Source organism: Indicator indicator, chromosome 2, assembly GCF_027791375.1.
Source record: "Indicator indicator isolate 239-I01 chromosome 2, UM_Iind_1.1, whole genome shotgun sequence".
Classification (NCBI taxonomy): domain Eukaryota; kingdom Metazoa; phylum Chordata; class Aves; order Piciformes; family Indicatoridae; genus Indicator; species Indicator indicator.
Genome location: NC_072011.1, coordinates 50,804,376 through 50,823,738, shown reverse-complemented (window position 1 = coordinate 50,823,738; position 19,363 = coordinate 50,804,376). Strand labels below are relative to the sequence as shown.

General features: G+C 42.3%; 1 protein-coding gene across 1 annotated transcript; it reads right to left on the bottom strand.

Annotated features, from left to right (window-relative positions):
* Nucleotides 1–662: 662 nt before the first annotated feature.
* Nucleotides 663–19,132, bottom strand: UTP25 (UTP25 small subunit processome component). Its single transcript, XM_054397411.1, has 13 exons — nt 19,032–19,132; nt 16,410–16,449; nt 14,985–15,228; nt 14,619–14,629; nt 14,013–14,181; nt 11,860–11,948; nt 10,049–10,456; nt 8,667–8,886; nt 6,154–6,356; nt 4,765–4,947; nt 3,616–3,728; nt 2,410–2,655; nt 663–927 (listed from the first exon to the last, which is right to left on the bottom strand). Exons 1-13 carry the CDS (start codon nt 19,130–19,132, stop codon nt 681–683), a joined length of 2,274 nt encoding a protein of 757 aa, XP_054253386.1. The 3' UTR covers nt 663–680.
* Nucleotides 19,133–19,363: the final 231 nt, after the last annotated feature.

The following is a 19,363-nucleotide window of genomic DNA, read 5'->3' as shown; positions in this document are numbered from 1 at the left end:
AGCTTAGACTTATCTGTCTGGCAAGTTAACTCTGTTCTCTTTTGGAAAGACTCCCTGGTGAAACTGACCAGCCAGAAGGGCTGCTGTAAACAAGAGGCAACAAGAGATATTCAGGTCAAGTCCAGGGAAAATGGAAAACCATAGCTCCTACCGCCAGCACATTCATGGATTCTCACAAGTGTCAAGTTGAAGCAATTTCAGCTCTCACACTTGTATTGAAGAGGCTTTGCCTGCACTTCCCTTCTGTAGGCCTCCAGAATAGTGACTGCAGGAAACATTTGGACAGTTTTCTTCCCCTAAATTAAAGGAAAAGGTTGCCTTGACAAAAGAAGGTGAGTTTGCTACACTTGAAAAATGAAGTGAAGCGATCCAAGCAAATGATTTATCACAGCACCAAATCTTCACTGACCAGGGAGTTTTTCAATATATCAGAAGAACATTCTGGTGTGATTTTCTTTCTATACAGAAGAGACTACCTAACCCCTGCCTTCTTCAATGACATACTTTGTTTCTTGTTGGATAGAGTACTGAAATATAAAAGTTAACACTATTTGAACAATTTCAACAGAATATTTATTAAAAGGGAGTAAAAAGTTTAGCACTTCTTCAAAAAAACAAGATCAAAAAGTGCATTAGAAGTACAATGCAGGTCCATCCAGCTGTCTAGTCTGCAATATGACTTACTCATTTTCTCCTGTAACAAAGAGGTGAACATTTTTCTTGGACTGTAGCATTTGAGCTGCGCGCTCTATGCCGACCACCGCAGCCAATTTCTGAGCATCATACTTGGAGTAGAGCACAGTACAGGTCCAAGTGGCATCCACTCCATTGTCTGTGGCTTTCATCATATTACAAATTTCACTGTAGAAGTGGGAGTATGTTGGTAACTCATAGAAAATGAGGTTCCTGATGCCTTTTATCACATACCTGTAGTAGGAAAAAAATATAAGAAGTAACTTTGTTGCTAATTTGCACAAAATATACATGTTAAAACATCAATCCTGTTTCAGTTCTTCCAATTTCCATCAACTTCAATGCATGTCAGTTTTAGCTCAGCTCCAGAAACCCTTTGTCATGGACTGCAGACCAAAGTTAACACAGACATAGAACTTAAAGGTGGGGGATAGCTAATCCTGCCAGGCATGATTACTTCCCTCTGAAGTACAGACCACCAACAATTTCTGCAGTGTTCAGCCTCTTTAGCACGGATTTTAAGATAATGAAACCTGATCAGACCAATCCTCATGAAACTTTCTGTACTTGCCAAAGCATTTTCTGGCAATAGAAAAAACCTGTCCCATTAGGAACTTCTAAACAGCTCCTCCAGTCAGGACATAGCACATTTTCCAGGTGGCGTCTGCTTGCTTCATTGAATTACTGAACCAGTTACTTAGCCCTTTCCAGAATTTTATGTAATTATTGTGGCATAGATGAACACAACTAAAAAGTAAGATGAATCGCATTTTGCAGGCTATATCATCCTGTCCTGACATCAGTGGAACCTGGCAGCACTTACCTTGGGCTTGTTCAGTCTGGAGAAAAGGAGGTTGAGGGGAGACCTTATCACTCTCTACAACTACCTGAAGGGAGCTTGGAGCGAGGAGAGGGCCAGCCTCTTCTCCCTGGTGGCAAGTGACAGGACTAGAGGAAATGGATGCAAACTGCACCTGAGGAGGGTTGGGCTGGATATCAGGATCTATTTCTTTACTGAAAGGGTTATCAAACATTGGAATGGTCTGCCTGGGGCAGCAGTGGAGTCACCATCTCTGGAGGTGTTTAAATGGCATGTAGACCTGGTGCTTAGAGACCTGGTTTACTGGTGACTGCAGAGCTGGGTGGAAGGTTTGACTAGATGATCTTGAAGGTCTCTTTCAACCAAAGATATTCTGCAATTCTGTGTATCAAAGTATTAGGGGTCTCTGCAACAGACTGCTGACAATATGCAAAAATTTTAAAGCAAACTGAAAAGCTCTTACTTCAAAGAAGTCCTCAGAGAAATCCAACAGTTTCAGAAACAATACAGCCCATCCATGATTAGGGTCAGTAGCCAGGAGGGGTTTGGTCTCTTCTCCCAGGCAACCAGCACCAGAACAAGAGGACACAGTCTCAAGCTGTGCCAGGGGAGGTTTAGGCTGGAGGTGAGGAGAAAGTTCTTTACAGAGAGAGTGGTTGGCCATTGGAATGGGCTGCCCAGGGAGGTGGTGGAGTCACCATCCCTGGAGGTGTTCAAGAGGGGATTGGACATGGCACTTGGTGCCATGGTTTAGATAGGCATGAGGTTTAGGGTGACAGGTTGGACTCGGTGATCTTTGAGGTCTCTTCCAGCCTTCTTGATTCTATGGTTCTATGATTCTACTTTGAGAACAGCACACATGCAACTCAAAGGAAAACCTGCTCCCCACAATTCACCTTTTGTAAAAATGGAAGCGCTCAGTGAACAACAGAAACTGCTTCTCGCCCTTGAGAAAGAACCGCCTTGCTCTGCAGACAGCAGCCTTCTTGGTGTACTCACAAATGTGAGCAAAATTCAGGTCCTCTTTCTTGAAGTAGTTCCGAAGACGCACATAGTCAAAGTATGACGGAACATAAATAAGCGTGTGTGACATGATGGCATCGCGGTACTCAGGCAAAACTTTGTCAATGAAAAACTGAAACCTCAGAAAAGAACACAAAGATCTTTTAATCAGAGTTAACATTTGGCTTTCCAATACTGATACATCCTCAAACAAGTATCATCAGACCACAGAAGATATTTAACTCCATTTTTCCTTTTGTGGTAGGTTGAAATTACCCCTCCAACAAATAGGAGAACTACCCCCAAAATAAATCACCAGACTGGCTCAGAAGGTTTGGAAGCAGAATGAAGCTATATTTACAAAGCATGCTAAAATATAAAATAAAATGAACATGTACAGAATATATATACTATATTTACAATTTAGAAACAATACAAGGACCCCCCCTTGAATTGTTCCCAGACCCCTCTGGACAAGCCAGGGGCTGCTCGCAACCTCCCCCCTCCCTTTCCCTTCTCATTACCTCACAGACACAATATATGCCAGCAGAAGGTCATGAAAGAGATAAGGGAGCAATGCAAAAGCAGAGATCACAGACAGTAGGAGCAAAAGAGGGAGGAATGTATGCCACTAACTTTTATCCTCATTAGCAAACAATTGGGATTATATAGACCTATCATTATTTTTCTTTTGTATCCAATGGCAAATTTTATTTATTTTTAACTCAAAGTTGTCCAGCTCCTATTCTTTGTTTATAGTTAGGACACTGAGCTAAGGCACTCATCTTTAAAACTGTAACACCTTTTTAATTTCATAGGATTCCCACCTATGAAAGAGATAATAGGCAATGGCTTTATCAGTACTATACAGTTATGGTAGAGACTGATATTCCTTTCCTGGACTTTATTCTCCAGTGCCTTTGGCAAAGAGAAGTTCAGTATTCCCCTGCACCTGTGCAGAGTCTAGCCTGCACCTGAAGACTATTGAAGATGTACTTCTGTTGTGAAATCACACTATGCTCTGCAGGAAATGGTACACTCAACCAAAATTGAAATTCCAGTCATTAGGAAACAGCAGAACAGTCTGGAACAGAGAATACCTTGTGTCTATTACAGAAGTTACATTTTCAGCTTCAAGCCTCCGGAAAACATGAGGAAGCTGGACCACAATCTGGCTAATGGAGCCATTGAGAGGTACGTTACGGATAGCCACCTGTGAGAAGAAAGTAGGATGTTTAGAGAAGCTGCATTTCAAAGGTGGCCACAACCCAGTCAGATCTGCAACCAGTGCAAAAAGCTGTTTTTAAGAAAGCCCCACTATGAGACTACTTTCACACATGCAAATATACAAGACCACTACATGGCTTCCATATATTTGAGATGGACAATGAAGGTTTTCACTTTTTCTGTTTCTCTCAGAGTAGTAACAGTTTTTGCTTCTTGTATAGTAGGAGAAAAAATAAATAAATAAAAAGGAAGCAAGTGAATCCTCCATTTAACAACAAAATAAATAAAACAAGATCACTTGTTAAGGGACTTGAACATCTCTCCTATGATGAAAAATGAAGACAACTGGGGCTGTTTATTCTTGAGAAAGTTGAGAAGGGATCTTATTAATGTCTATAAATATCTGAGGGGTGGGTGTCAAGATGAAGGTGGCAGCCCCTTTTCGGTGGTGCCCATGATAAGACAAGGAACAATGGGTGTAAGCTGGACCACAGGAGGTTCCTCCTCAATATAAGGAGAAACTTCTTTACTGTGAGGGTGATGGAGCCCTGGGACAGGCTGCCCAGAGAGGCTGTGGAGTCTCCTCTGGAGACTTTCAAATCTGCCTGGATACGTTCCTGTACAGCCTCCCCGAGGTGGTCCTGCTTTAGCAGGGGACTTGGACTAGATGATCTCTAGAGGTCCCTTCCAACCCTCAACATTTTACGATTCTATGATACTTTTGTGTGCCAAATTAAGAAAAAACAATCTAATTTGTAACAGGAAACAGCTAACCATGAAAGAAAAGGATCAAGTAAGTACAGCTGCAGGAAGAGTAGTTCTACATGCCCTTGGCACAGCTTTAGAAATTGACATGCAGCCTCATGGAGAGTCAGACTGAAATACTTGGGCAATAGAAGCAACTGGCACACAAACAGTTGTTCTACAACTGAGTTATGCATTGTTTTCCACGTTTAATGTTCCTCTCCCTGTCCACTCTGCCAGCATTTAAAAGGCAGCTTTCAGCTCCTCTGTGAACTCACCTGCCCCACATAATTGAAGCAGTGCTTGTTGAAGATGGAGTTAATCTGGGGATCCTGCAGAGCACTGAAGAGCAACGTCTGGCGGTAGTACCTGGACCAGTTATTAAGGTTCAGCATTCGCACTCTGGAAAAGTCAACCCCATGGGAATCCAGTGGCAGCAGGTTCATGTGCTTCATCAGGTGCTGCACAGAGAGGTGGAAACACATTGCTATGGACTGACATCCTTGCTGCCAGACTTCAGCAGCCTTAACTAGAGCAAGAAAACAGACAGGGACAAGCAAGACAGCACAGAATATAAATGGTACCTGTCTCCCAAGACACTGTCTGGAATTTATTGACCACAGCAAGAATAATTTACTTGATTTCCTGCCAGAGAGCTAAAAACTGCTGTTCCTTTAGTCATCAGTAACTGCAACCCTTGCTTCTAATCTTCTCCCACGGGGCAAGTATAATGGATTTGTTTGTTTGTACTGAGGTCAATGAGCCCAAGGTTTCTGAGCCAAAAGAAGCCCAGGTGCAGTTCTCATCACATTCAGGGAGAGTTTGGATGCAAGGGAAGAAACTCACCTCATTTAAGCCTCACTGAATGATGCCTGGGACTGGGCATCATTGCCGCTGCACAGCAGGCAGTTACACCCAATTTAAAAACAGGGAAGAAGCTCCAGGACTCATTCCTGAGATATTGTGTAGGCTCATGTGCCTTTCATAGGACTGCCCAGGAAACCAGACACCTTCTGGTCTCATTCAAAATGCACAGCAACATCATTCTGCCAAGACACCTAGCCCAGGTACCTCAAAGGCATTTCTACATAGAAGAAAATGTCAGCCTTTCAATCCTGAAAAGTATTATCAATTAAAAGCCAAAAAACATGGATATTACTGTATACTAGCCACAATCCAAGAGCTCTGTTTTCATTCCATGTAGGGAAAATCTTCATACTGTTTAACTTTGGACATGACTAATGCTTAGTATTACTACAGTCAGTGGAGACAAGCACCAGCTCCTATTGCTTTCAGGAGGAACCTGAATTAGTTTGTACAGGTTCCTCACATGGCTGCAATCTGACTGGACAGTTAGACAGCTGGCACATTTTCTCCCAGATGTGATTAAAGAAACCATCATTATCTCATTCTGCAAGATAATTAAAACTGTCAAAAACAGTCTCTCACAAAATATGCCACTGAAGCAATAAAAACTAAGATTTATAGAGAAAAGGTACTAAAATCTGTACAGAGAATACTCCTAGTATAAGGTAAATAGAAGGATGGAGGGTGAAATAGGAACAAGCATACATGTCTGGAAGTAAGTCAGTAAAAAATATCAGTCAGTTATATCAGACTAAGACAACACAGTACAACACAAAAATGAATACATATGGAAAACACACCAGAACATGTTCCCAGTTCTGCATCAGGTAGATATCTGCTTGATCAATTATAAGAATTTCTATTGATGATAGAAAATCAAAATCTCTCTTCTTGTCCCCTTCTGCACCAATAACAGTCCTCATACCCAGAGGAGAGGCAATGATGATATCCGAGGAGTAAAATGGTGCATATAGCCTCATACTCTTTTGAAGAACTGCAACCCCTGTGCAAAAAAAAGACAACGTATTCTTCCAGCAGGCTCTGTAATAGTAACAACTTCCTACATCTCTTCTCCCTTCACACATAACAACAACTGTAGCTGGACAAAACCAATCTGTCTGAAACTTCTTTCCCTAGAAAGTGCTTACCTACCTCCATTTGACAAGCATTTGGCAAATTTTCATCAAGTTAAGCAAACTCTCTCAGTAGTACTTTTCCCCAGACTTTCCATAGCCTAGACAACTTTTTTTAACTGAAACACATTTCTTTCTGCTAAAAAGGGAGGTAAAGGAACTGAAGTACTTCAAGTAAATAAAAAAGAACAAGAAAGCAGAAACTAATCACTATTCACTTCTTAAATCCTAGACTTTGGTGTCTGCCATTAGGTACTATAGTAAACGTTACATTAATCTGTCATGAATGATTGATTCACTGTGGACCTTTGGATTATAAACTGCTTTTATTCACAGGGCCACAAGAGCTGCTACTAGAACATACTAGAATACAAAGGCATTTGTTATCTATGTTGCAACTACTTAGCAACATTGCTAGGATGCAGTTTTCTGATCTTAAAAATCCAGACAGTCCAAACCATATTCAAACTCATTACCATCAGCCCAACAAAGATGTCTCTTCATTTTCTCTCCCTCTCTGTGTGAATCCAGCTATCATGGGCACAGCTGAAGGCACATGCAAGAATTTCATGTAGGTATCAATGGGGACCCCTCCTAATGTCTATTCCAACCCAATGATAAAAATGGAAAGAAAAAGAAAGGCACGACTGGTTGAATCTCCAGAAAGAAGATATCACCTGTCACAGCATATGCACAACTTAACAACATCAAGTCTTTTTTTTTCCATTTAAAAATATGAAAGGGTGTTTTTAGTAAGACATAACAAACGTGCTTTAAATTAGATCTTTGTGCAAAAGTAACAGGATGTGAAGCATAGTAAGAAAGAATAATTATTCTGCTTCTGTGACTTGCTTCTGCAAGTAACAACAGCATGGAAAGTTTCCTCAGGCTAGTAAGTGGATCAAGCAGACTGTGGTATGGGAGAGGACTGAAAGGAAAACTGTTATGCTGCCAAAATTAAGATGCCAGAGCTATTCGCTGGGGAAGGAAGAAAAACTGAGTGGGACTTGCTTGTGTCTTCCACTGTATCATTAAATCTCTTGGGATGCCAATTTATCTTTCAAGGGGCAGTGATTTCAAGAGCCTTTGATCTGTCAAATTAAGTTAGAAAAACTGCCTACTTATCACAGGAGCTCCAAGAACCAAGGCATTAGCTAATTCTCTGCATACTGAGTTACTAACACAGCATGAGATTACAATATTATGAAACAGTCGCTGGTCCAAAAGTCCTACTTGTTGGCTATGCCTTTACTTTCATGAAAACTATGGGTAGCAGCACAGTAGAAAACTGCTTTGCTCAATAGTGAGATTTCATTGTGTTCTAACAATTACTGATTACAAGAAACACTGTGAACGGGCTAATTAGACCCAAAAGATTTATTATTTTTTTAGGAACATGAAAAGCTTTGCTGCATAATCAAGGCCATCCTCTTTAAAACGAGGTGTGGGCAGTCCTGCTACAATAGAGCACTCATTCTTTAAGAGATCTTCAAAATCTGCGTGGACGCATTCCTGTGTGACCTGCCCTAAGTGGTCCTGCTTTGCAGGGAGGGTTGGACTCAATGATCTCTGGATCAGTCTAGAGAAGAGGAGGCTGAGGGAAGACCTTATCTTTCTCTACAACTACCTGATGGACTAGAGGACATGGTTTTAAGCTGCGCCAGGGGAGGTTTAGGCTGGATGTTAGGAAATATTTCTTCACTGAAAAGGTTCTCAAACATTGGAATGGTCTGCTTAGGGCAACGGCAGAGTCACCATCCCTGGGAGTGTTGAAGCAGCCAACCTGTGGACCTTAGGGATATGGTTTAATGTTGACTCTTCACGGTGCTGGCTTGAGGGTTGGACTGGGTGATATTTGAGGTCTCTTCCAACCAGATATATTCTGTGATGGTCCTGTCCAACCCCTAGCAATCTGTTATTCTGTGTGACTGCATTTTAAGTGATTCTGAATGTGATGTGAAAATTGTTACTTCTGTATTTTATCTTCTTTTTTAAGTTCTGGCATGGCAAGAAAGTTGTTCAGAAAATTCCAAGCTGCCAGTGCAAAACCAGCATGAATACTACAGAGTCTAAAGCCTCACCAGAACTTCCAGCCCTGAGAGCTTCCAGACATTTAGAAGAACTACTTAGTTCTTAGATCTTTACAAGCTAAAAAATTCATTTATTCAGTAGATGATTACCAATTCTGAAGTGGTCATCAATGTTGCCAGCAAAGACGGCTTCATAATCTTCAGGTCTTTTCAGGTTGGGGGGCTTCTCTTCTGGGTCAGAGCCAAACTCCCCCTTGAAGCGCTTTTTATTACTTACATCTATTTTCCTTTTGGCATTCACTTCAAGAAGACTGATGAAAATATGCACAATTCGCAGAGCACATTCCCTGAAGGGCACTATCATCAATACCTGTGTAGATCAACAGTTAGCACAGAATGACCCACAAAATATGAATGCTCACAGCTCACTATGCCAACAATCAGAAAAAAACTGTTCTGACATGTGACAAGGAGCACTGGAACAGGCTGCCCAGGGAGGTTGTGGAGTCTCCTTCTCTGGAGATTTTCAAAACCCACCTGGATGCATTCCTGTGCAGACTACCCTAAGTGATCCTGCTCTGACAGGGGGGTTGGACCTGACGATCTCTTGAGGTCCCCTCCAATCTCTAATAAACTGTGATACTGTGAAGGAAGGAGGATGCACCGGGACACAATGTGCTCAAGCACTGGCCAGCAGCTCAGTTCGGTTGCCCATCTTACACCCAGAGCACCACTACAGGGATACTGAAAACTAAGCACATTCTCTGTCCTCCCCAAGCAAGTGTGCACTCCCACAAGACAGGCCAACTGCTGGCCCCTGGAATGGAGGCAACAGCCTCTGCATAGCACTCAAATACAAATATGTAACTGGAGAGTCAACACAGAAACCAAAAGCATTCGCCAGGTGTGCAGCAAACTCTGAAATCCAGCTTTGAAACTGTTGAACAGGAAGCTGGCACCACCAATGGCAGGATAGCCCTAGTTGAATCACCTGGTTATCAACTAGAGGATGCTGTGAATCCAGCCAGGCTTGGTTTAAGGCCCACTTCAGCAACTATGACAGGTGGCCTTGACAGCGAGACTGGGACACCCTGAGGTCTCCTGTGTACAGAAAGATCCTCCCATGCAGGCAAGTTCCTACAAGTGGTGACATCCTACACTGCCTGCACAAATACTGAAGAAGGATGTGGAGGTACAATTCTGTACCAGTAGATTCAGAATTGGAAGCAGGAAAAGGCAAAATGTCAGTCTGTAGTGAGATGAGAACAAACAAAAGTAAGTCAAGTTCATGGCTTAGCACAGAAACAGGCTGGTAACAACTCTGTGCTCACTGCTTCTATCAGGGTGTTTACCCTGGCCATGGCAGACAACTTCCAGGCACAACAAAGAGATGCAGAAAGGCACATGCCCAGGAACATGTCACCCAAGAGCAGCAACAGAAATACTTCTGGATGAAGTACCAGGATTCTTATGCAGCCCAACCAAACAGCCAAGGTGGGGATGGGAGAATCACATGAACAAAGCTCTCATACCTTAGGTCTAGTGAGCCCCTGGTCCCTGTAGTCATCATCAGTCCCTGGCTTTTGGTCTCTTCGTTTGGCATTGTTGCTAAGCACCTGGGCATTTGCCTTCAGAACATGGTTCAAGGCATGCAAGCAGTAGACAAGCCGTATTTCCTCTCCATTTGTTAAAGCATTTCTTTCTGGATAGAATAAGTCCCAGTATGTATTCATGATACAGAAGAGCTCTCTTTGTAGCGGAGTAAAAGAGGGATCACTTTGTTTGTTTACTGAGGACAAAAATAGTTTGTTCACATTTGGCCAAGTGGATTCTAGAGGCTTGTGAAGATAAAGTTGTTTCATATCAGCTTCTCTGTCTGCTTTCACAGTTTTATGTTTCTCCAGAGTGGAAGAAAAAGTTAGCTGGCCCAGTCGTGGCCACTGGAAAAAAGAAACAAAACACACCAAAAAAAAAAAAATCCAACCAAAGAGAATTCATAAATACCAACCTTAATAAACTTAAAAGTACATCACCACAGCTGACAGTTTAATCAAGTTAATGAAACTTGAGAAGTTATCTTTTCATAATACAAATTGACACCTTTTTTTTTCCCAATATGCAGTCTCTTTCAGAGCCTGCCAGGGTAAATACCAACAAACATGAGTTCAGCAGATCTGGTCACACTTTGCAGTGATGCGTCTGTAACCGTCCTCACTTTAGAGATGAGAAAACCCAGGAAGAGGAAGGATGTAATTTCTGCCATTCCAACAGACCAGTACCACAAGCCAGGGACAAGATGAGAACCCTGGATAAAACTACACTTGTAGGTCAGCCACACTAAGATACATATTTTGCTTAAAGATGAAAACAAAACCTTATTAGGGACTAAACCCAGGAGCTCCAAATAGGTTGCTAAATGCTATCTTATTGCAAGCCTCTCTGATTTTGAGGGTAAAAGCTATCAGCATTGTAAGAGAACTCCAAACTTTAAGCCTTCTGCCATGCAAGTTGTTCCTATCTGTCTCTGGAAAGCAGCTAGTTAAGCAAAGATATGTCATGCATTGCTTCAGGTGGCTCTGGTATTCTAAAAAAAAAAAAAAAAACAAACCAAAAAAACAAAACCCAAACAAAAAACCAAGAAACCAACAAAAAAACCCACCAATTAAACTATTAAAAAAACCCAAAACCAAACAAAACAATTAAAAAAAAATTAAATCACAGATTTCTGTTTGACTGACTATACCCATTGGATATCTTCCAATGAATGCCATGAAGCATATGGCTGACCAGAATGCAAGGCAATTCTCCAAAACCAAATCAGATGTTATAAAGTTAAGAAGCGAAGGTTTGTCTAAAAATGAGTATTTTGAAAACTGGTATTCCTTCTCAAGCAATGAGATGACTTTCTAGTACTGTAATTGCCTATTATTTCCAGAATTAATAATGCAAGCATTAAATCCCTCTTTACCAGCTTGTAAACGTGTACAGAGTACAAGTACTTTTAAGACTGTACATGGTCATGTAACAAGTGCAGTTGCAGAGCACATGCCTAGCATCATGCTGTTACCACTTAGCAAACAGTCCCGTTTCTACCTGCTGTCCAGAGTACTAAACTTGTGGGATCAAACTCTAAGGCTATGTTTTTCAGTTGTGTCACCATATGCCTACATGTGCCTTTAATTTCTACTCCTGCTCAGCAATGAATGAAGAAGAAAACACTTCAGCAACAACACAGTGCCAACAGCTAATAACAACAATTATAAATCTACTTCACTTCTATAAAAAACAGAATTATTTTAATCCAGGCATCTTTAGGAACTCTGGATGGCTACAGAACAGTTACCTTGCTTTGACTTGAAGTTTTAGGAAGGGTAGACATTTTTTCTACTTCTTTTTCTTGAAGTTCTCTGTCCATGTGCTGTTTAAATGGATCTATTTATAACAACAATTAAAAAAAAAAAACACAACAACAAAACTATTTTGAAAACTATTGTCACTAATACTGGAACCAAACTTCAAAATGGATTTGCAAACGAGATGAACAGTTTCCATGCTGGCGAACACCACAGTTAAAACTGGTTATTTCAAAGCACTTGGAAATGAGAGAAAGGATATCAAATTCTCAAAGAGAGAACAGATTTGGCAGGTTGCTTTAAAAAAACAAACAAACAGACAAACAAGAAAAAGAAGGACTTACAGAAGTACTGGAACTTTCAATCACAAAACAAATGTTGGACAGGAAAGTAATAGTAGCAGAAAACACTGTAGTGCTTTCTGCTTTAAGCTCTGGCACATACATCCTTTGTGGGTTAAATAGGCTGTCAACATAAAGACCCAACAGAACTTACTGCCCTACTTAATTTCTAAACAGTTCTGCACAAGGTTCTCCATATTTGTCCAGTGGTATGAACACAGCTTGTAACAAAGCTAGAGAAAGATTAGGTGGGTTTTGGAGAACAGAGGCAAAAGTTGTCTGAAGTGAGCAGAAGTCTCCCTAATCAGCACTGCTTTTTGGAAAGGAAAAGAGAGGCAAGGAATTGTAAAATAAGACACTGGCATGCACAAAGTCACGTGCAAAGGTTATTTTGAAAACCAAGTCCTGTATACTGCTGGCAGCACAGCAGCACTCACTGCATAAAGAAAACTAGTTACAGAACACTAGTGCTTGCCAACAGATATCTAGCCCACACAAGTTATCCAGGCAAAAGTCAAGACATTTCCTAATCATGGCACTGTTTGGAAAATCTTGCCAGCAACACAAGTGAATGATAGATCATTTAATTCCAACACAGGCTTTCTCTTCAGCTGAGAGAATCACTAATTCCTGCATTTGTCAGATAGAGGGAATAATGTGAGGCATTTTCAAGGATTCTTTCTAGTGACCACAGCACTAGCAGAAATTCATCACCCTTCTGCTATCTTAGATTAATCATGTTCTCTAATAGATTATAAAGCTGCTTTATGATATAGGAACCCACAGCGTACCATTTACAGGCTGAACAAAGCTCTTAGGATGCTTAGCATGTAGCTGGAGAGCTATGGTTCTCACTAAAATGCAATGCTAACAGCCTCTCATGGTAACAAGAACGAGCTGTTTTTTCTATCACATGGCCCTTTGATGCTTCCACACATTTCATGAATCAACTAGGCTGCCTCCCAGAGCTAATGTCAGCTGCTGCTCCGAGATGACAAGCCAGCATCGCTAGGGATGCTACAAACATATTTCTCTCTCAAACTGTGCCATCTGATATTAAAACCACAGAGCATGAAATATGAATAGCTCTGCAAGTGCCAACGTGTGGCATATCGCTGAGCGATCACGCACACATGCAGTTACTTGTACTACACATGGTGGGACACCTCCAACACTGGAGCTCAGACTGCCCCCATCAGAACGTTGCAGCATTGAGATCAGAAGGGCTACACCCTTAAAAGATCCCACACAGGTGATCCACTGATGCCTCATGTCTTACTGATTCCAGTGCAGTTGGATTCCTCTGCATAACCTTCAAAATTCAGAGAGCCCTGAGCATGTCTAAATTACTGTGGCTGCCCCAAGCTTCCTAGAATCTCAAAGTCCACTGAGTCATGAAGGACACCCTCACAGGTCAGCTTTACTATTATCTCCTGTGCTGATCTTCCACAGTCAAGTGCAGACTTGCATGACCCTTCATGTTACACTAGCTTGTTAAACTACTATTAAAGCAACAGAACAACACCCTTCACACGCATTTCAGTTCCTGGTATTTCTAATTTTATCAGTCATAACAGTAACTACACACAAATCCTAGTCCATAGAGGGGCTACAGAAAACAACTGGTTCAGCTACATGTCTGCATTACCCTGTCCCTTAGGGAACCAGTTTGCATGCAGGCAATACAATGAATAATGTAGTTAAAGAACTCAGAAGCTATCATTAGGGTGTTAGATAATTTATGCATTTGCAGACACTCCTCTAAGAGGCAGATGACTAAACACAAACCTACTGTATTTTACCTTCTGGAAAAGCTTGTAAAGAATTACTGTCTCTCTTATCAGCATTGCAATCTCCACTCTCCTCTTCCATGAAATTGGTTTCCAAGCTAAATTCAGATTCATGTTTTACATCAGTAAACTCCTCAATTACTCCACGACTTCGTTCACAAGAGGCATCTGTGCCATCAGCCTGCTCCTGGCCAAGCATCTGCTCTGCTGTGTCTGTAGCTGTGAATTGTTAAGAGAAAGAAATGGGTTATATTCTCCTGGAAAAGTTATTGTCTGTCTACCTCTTGCTAGCTAGGTTGTTCCCTTTAAATTACAATTTTTCTTCTCTCAATACTCTATCCAAAAAAATAAGTGGGCTTAGCATTGTCTAGTGAAGGTGACTTATGGCTAGCATGCTAAGTGTTACATAATAATGTCTGTTTCCCCAGAGAAAATTAAAGAAATAACCTCTTTCAGGAATCTAAGTTTTAGTTTCCAAAGATTCCAAATAACTGAAAACAAGAAAAAGTTGACTCCTTTCTCCCAAAATTTATTTGCAGATGAATAAGGATGCCTCATCATGCAGGAAGTTTCCTCCCATGTATATATGTATATATTCTCTCCTCTGCTGAGGCAAACCTTCCCCTCCTCTCGGTGGGAGCAGCCAAGCCAGATGCTGTGTGAAAGAACAGCTTGCATCTCCCATGAGTGGGTGAGAACCGCTGGTATCTGCTCCATGTGGATTTCCTCTGTGCTGCCACACAAACAACATCTGAGCAAGCAGCAGCAGCAGCTACTTGTCTGCCAGAAAATGAGCACAGCTACCCTGCCAAATCCTTCGGCAGCTGCTGCTCCCACCCACTCAGAGGCAATAGGGCAACAGTCTCCAAGCCAGAAAAGCATCCAGCCAACAAGCCAGTCTATACCAGGATTCCAGCTAAAAACATACATAATCCAAGCTTTCTAAATGAAGCATTTACCAAAGCAAGGGAAAAGATAAACTACCTTCTTTCTGTTCTTGTACATCATTCTTATCTTCTTCAGCTCCATCTGCTTCTCCAGTCTCTTGGGACCCTTCACTGCCCATTTCTGCCTCGCTTTCCTCAGCTTCTTCTGAGTCACTTGCATCCTCTTCACTCTCAGACTCAGGAGAGGTCTTCAGGGTAGCCAGGAGCTTATGATACACAGAGATCTGTTCCACTTCAGTCTCTGAATCACTTTCTGCACTCGATTTATCGGAATTCTCAGACTGGAAGGGAAAATACAACTATAACACTAACACTCTGGTAGGCAGAAAGCAAACATCCTCACCTGTAATTCCAATGTTATGTCTTCCTTCTCCTATCCTACCCTTATGCAGATACAATGGAATTTTTTAAAAAAATCACCATTTAATACAAATAGCTATGCTGGACACCTTCAATTAGATTTTGAAAGCATCTTGGTAGACTTAGGCTGTATTGCTTTGTTCTACACTGCTTTGCCCCAGAGCATCACAAAATTTGGTTCTTTCAGACTCAGCTGATTGAAAACATTTGATCTCCACAGACAAAGTATTTACTGAACTGGCACTGGATTTGCGTAAGCAAACTACATGCAGAGCACTAATTCTAGACAGGCACACAGTCAAGGGACAGAGCACACTGAAAATTTCTTTTGGCTTTAAGAAGGTAAGTGAAATACCTATCAGTTGACAATAGTTCACAGGGGAGTTGGTCAGGTTTGTCTCAGTTGTAAAGCTCTCAGCTTCAAATAAGCCATACTTAGGAGCAAGTTTTGTCCCAGCCTCACACAAATCAACTGTGTTCCAGGTTATAGCCAAATTATAATGAAACCAGGAGTATAAGTACAGGACCATTTATTCCTTTCTTAGTTCCTTTCAGTCCCCAAGGGGAAAAAATAATCAGTAAATACAGTATTAATGCAAAAAATTGCTAAAGGAAACAAATGAACTAGAATAATTAAATTTTCCACACAAACTTTTAAGTCTTTGATTAATCTGATGATAAATGAGGTTAACAAATCCTGGATGAAAGAAAGGAAGTACTGGCACTCTGAAGAAGAGAACTGTCCATTAATATACTTTGTTCAACAGAGAACAAAACATTTCCTAATTCATGCAACACTACGCTTACCAACATTATTTAAACAAAGCATGATTTACTTTCCACTGTGACCACATAATATGGGAAAAAAACAAGAACAGCTATGTTGTTCCCTGCTGCTTCTGCCCTCTCATGGTATTATAGTTTTGAGTTAGACGCTGTAGAGAACAACTCAGAGCCACACGAAAATCACACCTCTTTTCTTCTAAACGCAGGGTTTCTAAAGAGAATAAATTAATCAGCTTGAATAATTTGATAACATGGAATGCTAAACGTTTCACTTCACTGAACAAAGATGAAAGTAAGGAAGAAATGAAAATATTACCAGCTCACAGACTGCAGTTGCTTCTGGTCTTGCAGAAACCCTAAAAAGAAAACACTGAAATATCTTACTCTGTCAATTACGTTATATATTGGATGAAAGGGATGAGGGGAAGAAGGAATTGATGAGTTATACCAATCTTAGAGCAGTTAAAAAAAAAAAAAACAACTTAAAAGTAAAGCATCACACAGTTCTTCCTAAGAAAATAGACTTCAGCACTTACCCTGATAAGCTACCCTCTCAGGTACTACACTTTGCATACGAAGCCGAAGTGTTGAAGCACTGTAACTGATCGATGTTTTAAAGTAGAATCTGGCTTTAATCAGAAAACTTACTCAGAAGATGAGGTGTTAAAATGAATCTAACTACAAGGGTAGTTTGTACAACAAAGTTAACCAGAGCAAGAGCCTACCTCTAGCACTGAATATTGATCTGTAAATTGGGAAAAAGACACACACTACACAGCCCAATGGGAGATGTAATCTTAGACACAGAAGTGTACCATTGGCTGACGTTCAATCTAAAGATCAGGAAGATCCTGATCTAAAGATAAGGAATATGGGCAAATAGTATCCTGGAAAAGCAATTACTGTGAAAGAACTTTTAGGAATTAAGTGACATCATGTGAGCTCAGTGTGAGGCTGTGACAGAAGAGGGTAAACACAGCTGTTAGAAGCATAAATGCTGGAGTCAGTAAAAGAAGAAAGAAGAAGAAATTCTTTACAGTGAGGATGGTGAGACATTGGAACAGGTTGTCCAGGGAGGTTGTGGATGCCCCCTCCCTGGAGGTGTTCAAGGCCCAGTTGGATGAGGCCTTGAGCAACCTGGTCTAGTGGAAGGTGTCCCTGCCCATGGCAAGGGGGTTAAAAATCTTTAAGGTCCCTTCCAACCCAATCCATTCTATTAATCTATGAAAACTAGCACTAATTAACCACTGTTATGACTCTAATTCTGCAAATAACATACTGACTGTACAAGATGGGCTTCAACTAACCTCAACTCTTTCAAAAAGATGCAGAGCCTTGAGTGGGACAGAGCATCATTGCACAGGCTGAGGGAGAGGACACTGCTCCCCAGCAGGCCAGGACTCTACCTTCTATCTCAGGTGACACACACCAGGAGGGTCCCACGATACACACAAATAATAGACATAAATACTATATGGCTGCAACTTAAAGGCATATAATGTTAAACTGAACAGGTAATCTGACAGTGTCTCCCTCACGGGCTTCTAAGACCAAACCACACAGCACTTGGACTAAGCAGTTTGTTTCCTCACAAGTTAAAACAGAGGTCCAAAAGTCAAGCGCCCTTTTAAACATCTCACTGAGGAAGCCATGGTTCCTCACAGAATCATTCAAATTGGAAAAGACCCCTGGGATCATCAAGTCCAAGCATTAACCCTACTCTACAAAAGTCCACCCCTAAACCATACCCCCAAGCACCACATCAAAACAACTTTTAAACACATTCAGCGATGATGACTCAAACACATCCCTGCACAGCCTATTCCAATGCCTGACCACTCTTACCATGAAAATATTTTCCTAATGTCCAGTCTAAACCTACCCTGCTGCAGTCAGTTTGAGGCCATTCCCTCTTCTTCTATTTAGAGCTAATTACTTGTGAGAAGAAACCAGCAGCAACCTCTCCACAATGTCCTTTCAGGTAGTTGTAGAGAGTGATGAGGTCTTATCTTAGCTGCTTCTTCTTCAAACTAAACAATCTCAGTTCCTTCAGTTGCTCTTCACAACATTTATTCTCCAGGTCCTTCACCAGCTTCGCTGCCCTCCTCTGCACTCACTCCAGCACCTCCATATCTGTCTTATATTGACATGCCCAGAACTGAACACAACACTCGAACTGGGGCCTCACCAGTGCTGAGTACAGGGGAACAATCACCTCCCTCCTCCTGCTGGATACAGTATTTCTAATACAAGCCACGATGCCATTGTCCTTCTTGGCCACCGGGGCACACTGCTGGCTCATATTCAATTGCTTGTCAATTCGAACCCCCAGGTCCCTTTCCCCCAGACAGCTTTCCAGCCACACTTCCCCAAGCCTGTAGTGTTGCATGGGGTTGTTGTGGCCCAAGCCCAGGACCTGGCACTGGACCTTGTTGAAGCTCATCCTGTTAACATTGTCCCATGGATCCAATCTATCCAAGTCCCTCTGCAGAGCCTCCCTACCCTCGTGCACGTGAATACTCCCACCTAACTTGGTGTCGTCTTGTCACACAGTATCTCCAGTGCTACATTTTCGCACCCTTTGGGAGATCAGAAAGGAGAGCTGAACAACCAGCGGGAAAGCTGGAGCCCTGCCAAGCCAAGGGATTGCCCTGGTGTCACGACATGAGCCTAGCTCACACTTTCTCACTTCTCACGGCAGTTTCAGGGATACCCTGACATTTGTGGCACGAAAATCTGAGCCCAGATTTTCTGCTTTTTCTCTCGAAATTTCAGGCTCACGCGCTGCAGTGCAAACCCAGACGTAACTCCGCTCCTTCCCTCAGGAGTCTAAGGAACATTCGAACGGGAAAGCCGCTGCCCAGGCCGGCCGCGGGCTGCGAGGGGCTGTTGGGGCCTGGTGCCTCAGGGCAGTCGGTCCCACCCGCCCGGCACTCACTTGTCATAGAAAGGGTGCTCCTCCCCGAATTCCTTCAGGTGCTTCTTCTGCTTCTTGCTCAGGCTGCGCACCAGCTCGCGCCCGGCCCGCCGCTTCCCCATGCCGGCACCGCCACACGCGGGACCACTGGTCCACGCTTTACGGCACACTCGCAGCGCGCCGCTGCCGCTCTGCCGTACGGCGGCAGTCGGTACGGCCCGCACGCGTCCTGGAACGCCAGCACCTTCTCGGTGACGGCTGGGCTGCTGTCACCCGTTCGGCAGCTGGTTTAAGCCCCGTCTGGGGCAGGCGGGGCTGTGGGGCGGATGGAAGAAGACGCGAGTTCCCCGGGC